At 38.5% G+C, this 7,888-nt stretch overlaps 1 protein-coding gene across 1 annotated transcript in view; it reads left to right on the top strand.

The window, feature by feature from the left end:
- Positions 1 to 319: 319 nt before the first annotated feature.
- Positions 320 to 7,888, top strand: part of LOC138028497 (beta-secretase 1-like) — a 22,710-nt gene continuing 15,141 nt past the window's right edge. The window contains exons 1-6 of the mRNA XM_068876052.1: positions 320 to 694; positions 2,540 to 2,628; positions 2,856 to 3,072; positions 3,541 to 3,672; positions 4,636 to 4,770; positions 6,610 to 6,711. Of these exons, the coding sequence (XP_068732153.1) occupies positions 491 to 694; positions 2,540 to 2,628; positions 2,856 to 3,072; positions 3,541 to 3,672; positions 4,636 to 4,770; positions 6,610 to 6,711 (879 nt within the window). The 5' untranslated portion in view covers positions 320 to 490. The remainder of the gene's footprint in view (positions 695 to 2,539; positions 2,629 to 2,855; positions 3,073 to 3,540; positions 3,673 to 4,635; positions 4,771 to 6,609; positions 6,712 to 7,888) is intronic.

The raw sequence follows: 7,888 nt of genomic DNA, 5'->3' as shown, positions 1-7,888 counted from the left end.
TTCATTTTACAGACGGTCTGCACAGTCTGCAGTCTGCGTTTTTCAGTGTCCCGTCCTTATTGTGTGACTGCCATCAAAAATAAACTGTTTCTGTTTATAACTCGAAAAATAACAAAGATCAGTTTGCACGATTTAGATCCGAGTGGCGGAAAAAGAGATAATGAAGGTTCCGTTTTCAGCAAAGAGAAGTAGAGCATTGAACTTAGAAGAGAAAATGATGCTCATTTGTTGCAATGTTCATACTCTATAAAGAGACGTGACGTCTTCTAACCGGAAGTGAAAAGTGATAAGTAATACCATTCCATATTGCATGGAAACCACGCCTTCGCGAAAAAACATGGAGCAATCTATAATATCTTCCGCGAAATATACTGCAGTGGTGAGCTTGGATTTTATATGAGGCCTTAGCGCCAGTTTCATACATTTGAGAACTTTAAAGAAAGCGAAGGCAAACTGCGAAGAATCTCTGTGCGATTTCACGGAGTACGCAATGCGGCAAACATGTCACGTCTTTCTTGTGCTCATCTTCTGCTTAAAGTTGATTTCGGGAGGAAAGAAAGGAAGCTACAGAGTTCCTCTTCTTCGCAGTAAAAGGGATTTGAGAGATAGTCGTGGAAATCCCACAGAAAACTTGAAAGGTCGCCCCGGACAGGGTTATTATATCGCCACCGATCTTGGAACACCAGCACAGCGAGTGAGTTTTGAATTGAAGCTCTATTAATGCTTTGTACGTTATTCAAACTTTTTGGTGTCATCGATTCGAGTGTTATGCGATACCAATACGATTCCTTGTCCCTCTCTGGACTTTATGGAATATCTTGGCACAATATCAGTGTGTTTAACTTCCCAAGAACTTCCATCTATGCCGAATAAATTATATATTGGGAATGTCATTAACAAAAGACTCGGGAAGTTGCGCGATATTAGCCCTCTTCAGACGAATGGTCATAAGATCCGGCGTTTGATCGACATCTTTTCGATTATATTTTACAAAAAGACAGTGTTTGATTAAGGGAGAAGGATTTCTCACATTCTTTAGTAGCGTGGTAAAAACATATCGAGACTGCAAGCTGCTCTCATTTTGTTAACATCTTTCTGAAGCATTGATCTGTACTGTATGGGGGGCTTTCTCTTCCTTCCAGGATAGAAGTCAAAATCTTACTTTCTGACAATACCGAATCTTTTCGTGGTCTTGATTTGAAAGGAATACATTATAAGTTTATTCATTGATACATTTCGGCGTACTTGTATTAACGAAATGAAAGGAAATGGCACGCTATTTAAAACTAAAAAAAAGAAGCACCTTTTGAGAAAATTAAACGCTTGCAGCTGTTTCCATTCGAATTCGTTGATAGTGAGGTGTGACTCCTTTGAAACAAATAATGCAAAGGTGACCTGTATGAAATCAATTGCCATTAACTGAATTGATTTTCATGTGTTTAACCCATTGGCTCCAAGGATTGACACTCGCTCTGTCTAATGCCAGATAATTTTACTACAGATAATTTATTTATATCTGTCCTTTTGGAAACATCAGTTGATTTAATTATGCGAAACATAAAATTACAGAGTACTATCCCTTGCCTCTTTAGTCAGTGTCTGTCCTTGACCCTGCATGAAAGCTTCAGTTGAGAGCTCTTGCTTCTCACCAATGTGTCCCAGGTTTGATTCACGGGAATTTGCATCAAATGTGGGTTCTTTAAAATGACAGCATTATTCATTCTCTGTTGAGATACAAACTGAAATCAAATACAACAATAACATTGAGAAGAATAATTTTCCTGTGATGATTTTAAGCACAAAACACCGTGGAACATTAAAGAAAAGAAAGGAACTTTATTTAAGTGTCTAGTCATTCGAGTGCTGGAGTGTAAATAATTGGGGACACTGTAAACTGAAGTTGAAAATTTATGAAAAATCAAGTCAAATGTTGGTTTTTTGAGGAGAGGAGAAAAACCTCTCGGTGCAGAGAAGAGAACCAACAAACTGAACCCACTTATTACGCCGAGTCTGGGAATCGAACCCAGGCCACATTGGTGGGAGGCGAGTGCTCTCACCACTGCACCACCCCTGTGCCCCAATCTACTCACTTTGGGGAGTAGAGGACATTAGAGGATGTGGTCCTTGTCATGGTGTTGTGACCTTTGCAGTGTAACATGTACGGTACAAATTATTTAATAAGTCTCCTAGGATTCCAATACATCACTGGGTTATTGATAAAAATTGCATTATCTTTCTTTGGAATACATGTACCAACACGAGACATCTGCTCAAGTAACTCTTCTTATATCTTTGTGTCATGAGTGAATGCACAGTCACTCATGGTCTCCATTAGGTGTGTGAGCAAAGGGACTGATAGCTTCTGCTAGTGCTTTATCACTCCCGATTTCAACCTTAGTTGAATGATCTGTTAAAGTGAACTTTAGTAATTAAATTTTAAAGAAATTGCCCTAAATGTCATTATACTGAAAGTAATTAAGTAGTATTTACTTTTGTCTTGAGTCTCTGAAAATTTCATTCAATCTTTTTCCTTTCACAGATCAATGTACTTGTGGATACTGGAAGCAGCAACTTTGCTGTCGCAGCATCACCACATCCATATCTTCCTTTCTATTATCACGCTGATAAGTAAGTACACCCTAAGATAATTATAAAGCTGAACCAAAGAATGATTTATACATAAATTAATACAAATTAGAAAAGTTAAACATAAATATGAAATTTAAATTTGTTCTTTGAAAAAAGGACCCTTTTCCTATTTCCACAAGCTCTCTCCCTCTGAACAAGGATCTGTACCTTGAGATCTGCATTAAACTTTGCTGATTGTTTTTGACAATAATATTCTTTTCACGAAGGTCAACTTCATACAGAGATCTAAACAGACCTGTAGCTGTTCCTTACACTCAAGGAAACTGGGAAGGAGAGTTGGGTTCAGACCTCTTGCGGTTTGTGGAGGGACCGAATGCCACTGTGCGTGTAAATGTGGCAGCCATCTTGTCATCTGAGAATTTTTATATCAATGGCTCCATGTGGGAAGGAATTCTTGGCCTCGGATATACAAGGCTATCAAAGGTAAGATGCTGAGCCAGACTTAGCTGAACATGACCAGAAAGGGGTAAGGTGGGGTGGGAAAGCATATACCTGTAGTTTTTGCCATTGAATGATATTATTGTTTTTAACCAACTGGTGTAAAATATAACCCCCCCCCCCACTTTTTTCCTTCAATGTTATTTTCTCTCAAAGCTTTCTCTCTCCCCTTACACTTCTGTGATCCATACCAAAACCTAGTGCCCCCCCCCCCCCCCACCCCAACTTTCAATTGAACTCCACGGCCCCTGTTTGTAGGTGTATATTTTCCTTGCCATTTGAAGGCCCATGGTTAGATTGCGAAGATTTGCCAGCCATAAGACCAGTCTTTATCTCAGATTTGACTGCCAAAAGGCAACTGCATTTCTCAGGCAACCCCTGCCAACTTCCATTTAGCATTATTATTGTTAGTTTTCATACTTTGAACTTCACTATTTTCCTTATCTCTATCAGCCTGATTCAAGTGTTCTGCCAGTCTTTGATCAGTTTGTCAATAGTGGTGTTGTTAAGGACTCATTTTCAATGCAGTTGTGTGGAAGCAGTGAAATTGATTTTTCATCTGAGCCAACTGTAGCTGGAACTATGGTAAGTGGCTTACAACTTTGATTCTGATATTATTGTGCAGGTACACTGTATACTGTATCTATACTGTGCCAACATTGTGCCAGGTAAGATAATTAATTAAGAAAACATTATTTCTGGTAAGTTTGCTAAGTCGGCTTGTTTACCATGAAGTCAGAACTTGACTTGACGTACAACCAATGTACATTGTACAACTGCTGGGTTTCCATGCTCTTTTCACAAACACTCGCTGAAAGTGCCATGTTGCCTCCTTAAAATGTATGTAATAGATCTCTATAATACCCTGCCACTAAAATCTGGAACTTAAAAACCTCCTCCCATAGTCCTGCAGTCATCTAATTTGCACATGGTTTTGGCCAGACTCCTGCAGGCATTAAATTTGATTTCAACATGTTTTTAGACTAATATCTTTCATTTTTATTAAAAGCTAAGAGTGTAATCCACGAAAAATTACACCAGGCTTGATCATGCACTTCTTTCAATGTCACTGGCCTGAGCGAATGCTTGGCCTATTTGACATGAAACGTTACTGTGTATTGACATAATTTATACATGTAGATGCTACAGTATCATATTCCTCATTCTTTGTGCGTTACCTGCTATAAGTAGCATTGTGTACAACATAACTTGATTTCACTTAGCTTTCAACTGCGGGAGTGTGGGAGCACTTAGAATTCCACTTAGTTCATGACTGCGGGAGAGAGGGACCAACAGATTTATTCCGGGAAAAAATGGCAGGGTATTCTAGAATAAGTAATGACACCAATACTGTGGAATTCCTTACCTGAAGAAGCTAGAGAGTTATCTTCAATAATTGAATGTAAATCTGTATTTATGTATAACATTTCCCTTTGATGAAGCTCATACAATGTACATGTATTAGTAACTTTGCTCATGTACTGGACCAGCACACTAGAAACCATTTATGTCACCATTGCTTAAGAGAACATTACCATCTTTTGTCAGGTGTTTGGTGAAGTTGATGATGAACTTTACGAAGGTGATCTTCTTTACACTCCAGTTGTAAAGAAATGGTATTATGAAGTTGTCATAACAGATATAGCAGTGGGTGGGGAAAGCCTAAATTTGGATTGTAAGAAGGTAATGAAACTTACATGTATGGTATTTAAAAAATTAAAACTGCAGATAGCATTCATGACTAAAGTATATAATAGTACATGTACATGTACTTGTTATGGATGGAATCTCCCACTTTTACCATGGGAGACTATATTGAGACTTATTGACTGAGTGGGAGGGCCGGACGGGAAAATATTTGGCCTGAAGTCGTGGCATACAGGCTGAGCACAGCGTTGTCTGTGCGCCATTTCCGAGGGCCAAATATTTTCCTTTCCGGTGCGACCTAAACTCGGTCAATAAGCATTTTATCATATGGGCTCTTTACACTATTTATGAGCACTCAAAAGATGAAGTTATTTCCCTTTAGGTTTTCTGGCTTTAAATTACTTGGATGTTTAAAAGCAACGAAATCCCCTAACATTGCATCGCATGGAGCAGTACGTTTTCCTAGTAGGGCTCTATGGCTTTTTCCAGCCCTGCTCACGCTAACGTGTACAGCCCTCATACGGAGATTTTCCCAATAGTTTTGCAATGGAAGCCTGTGCGGGGTCGTATGGGCCATATGATAAAATGGAAAATTAGACTGAATGGGATGATTAATAATTTACTTAATTATTATTATTATTATACCCAACTGGGGAAATACATGCACCAAACAACCTCCTGGTTTTGAGTGCATTGTAACTGGCTCAGTCTGTAACTGGGCAGGATGAGATGCAAACTGGATTTTGATAAATGTCATGAATTGTCCTCTTTTGAAGAGCAGTCATGGCTCAGACGGCTAGTGGCGGCTTTTGGAGCGAGAGGTCCCTGGTTCGATCCTCGGTGACTTCAACGTCAGTTTCGACTTTCCTCTGATCCGTGCAGCTATAGCTTTAAATATCCTTGAAACGGAGCAGTGACAGAGGGAGGGGGTAAAAGGCGCACCGTCGGCTTCCATTGATACCAGCCTCGTAGCTGAAGGAACTACCGACGTTAAATAAAGTGGCTTTACCTTTACCTTTTACCTTTTAACCCATTGACTCCAGGGAGTGAGACTAATCAAATGACAGACTTTACTCTGTCTGACGCCAGACGATTGTACTCATCAACTGGGGCGTCGTACGGCACCTGAGGAGTTAATGGATTAAGTACATGACAATGTAAAAAACCAAATAATGTATAACCTACAGATTTTTTACAACAGCAGAGCTTTGAATTTCTCATACCTTTTACCCTATACCTACACAGTACACTGTATGATCTACAACAGAGTTATAGTATGTTTATTTCAGTCCAGTTTATTGCTCTTGAGTTAGGTTACCAGTATTGTTACATGTATCTAGATGCAAGTAACACTGATGATGACTAGAAGGGTAAGGGGACGCTTTTTGACATTCCAGGGGTTTCAATAACTTTTGAAGTAGATGCCTGGGCTAATCAATGCAAGCGGCGGTCACCCTTTTACCAGGATTTGAGTGAAAATCAAGGCAGAGTAGCTGGCAGTGAGAGGCAAATTTCTGACAAACAGACGGCGGTATACCACCAGTGACCAGCTTCTAATGAAACCGATTCCTTCTTGAAGTTTTGAACAGTTCCTTGATCAGTGAAGGCTGATCTCACGAACTTCTGCTGTGTGAATTTTTAACCCTTTTTCGCCTGAACCGACCTGAACTGGCCATACTTAGTATTTTATTCTGTCTAACACAAGACAATTTTACTCGTCAATGGGGAACCCCCAGGAGTAAATGGGTTAAGCAGATCAAACCTGTGTGTACCATAGAGAATAGGGGGCATTCTTTCAACTGTCTGGAAGAAATCTGGCAACAGCAGGGTTTTTCAGACTAACTTAAAAAATAACATTATTTTTGTTTTCTCTAGTATAATTACGACAAGACAATAGTGGACAGTGGTACAACAAACCTTAGAGTTTCAGAAGAAGTGTTTGATGGAATTCTGGATCGACTCAAAAAATTTGACAAAGTAAGAATACATTAAGATCAGATTGTGAATGTCACAGTAATGGCTAAATTGGAGAATAGTAAGATAAGAGCTTGAGATAAACTAGTCCTCTGATTATCCAACTCAACAATTTCAGATTCTCCTATTTTTCTGATTCTTTGATTCATCCAATTTTCCAGACTTCAGTTCCATGATTCTCCCTCTATTTTTCCCATTCCTCTGACTCAAGTGCCCCTTGCCCTACCGTGAATTTATGTACTGTTCACAGCCCATGCATGCTGTATACATGTATGCCTGTTACAATTAGGATTTAACTTACCATAATTCGAGCTGTGATTTTGATTATGTGACAGACGCCCATTGCTTTGATGTTTTTTTTTTTTTATGTAGACACACCGTGTGCCTGTCAGCTATTCAATAAAACACACAAGTAGGACTATAATTTTGATAATGAAAAAACAGTGATATTCTTTAATCATTCCTTTGGCAATGTAACTTGTATAATACAAGATTTATAAATATTTGTCACTCAGATTTCCAATTAAATAGAGCAGTATACAACTGGAAAGTAACTACCTTACCATTAAACGTAACAATGGTATTATTTGTACTGTTACAATATTAATAAACTACAATTTATATTGAAAAAAAAAAACATCCACGAATTGGGCGTCTCTGTCACACAATCAGAATCACAGCTAAAATTATGGTAAATTAAATCCTTATTGTAACAATGTCCTGTTCTCGAAAGGTGTGCAAGCAAGATAACTTCTGTGTGGCATAGAGTAATCGTAATATGAAGTGATAAAATCGCAGAATCTGAAGAATCACACAATCAGAGACTTTTTGCTAATTGGTGAACAAAAAGAATTTTACAATAGCAGACTTTTCACTTGATGCAGAGATAAAATCAGAGAATTGTGAAATCGGTGACTTTTCGTTAGACGATGTGGTAAAATTAGAGAATCAGAGATGTTGTGCTATGAAGTGGTAAAATCGGCAAATAGTACACGTCAGTTTTACTTGTACATTGGGGAGCATCTCTATGGCTAAATCAGAGAATAGCACCCCTATATTGGTTTTACTATTCTCCAATTTAGCTATTATTGCTCCGTTCTCGTGAATGTTAAAAAGTAAAAAAAAATGAAGAAAATAATTTGAAACCCATGTTAAGTCACAATATGTGGCATTTAGGGAA

The sequence above is a fragment of the Montipora capricornis genome, chromosome 13, assembly GCF_036669925.1.
Source record: "Montipora capricornis isolate CH-2021 chromosome 13, ASM3666992v2, whole genome shotgun sequence".
In the NCBI taxonomy this organism is placed as follows: Eukaryota; Metazoa; Cnidaria; class Anthozoa; order Scleractinia; family Acroporidae; genus Montipora; species Montipora capricornis.
This window is presented reverse-complemented; position numbering and strand designations above follow the sequence as displayed.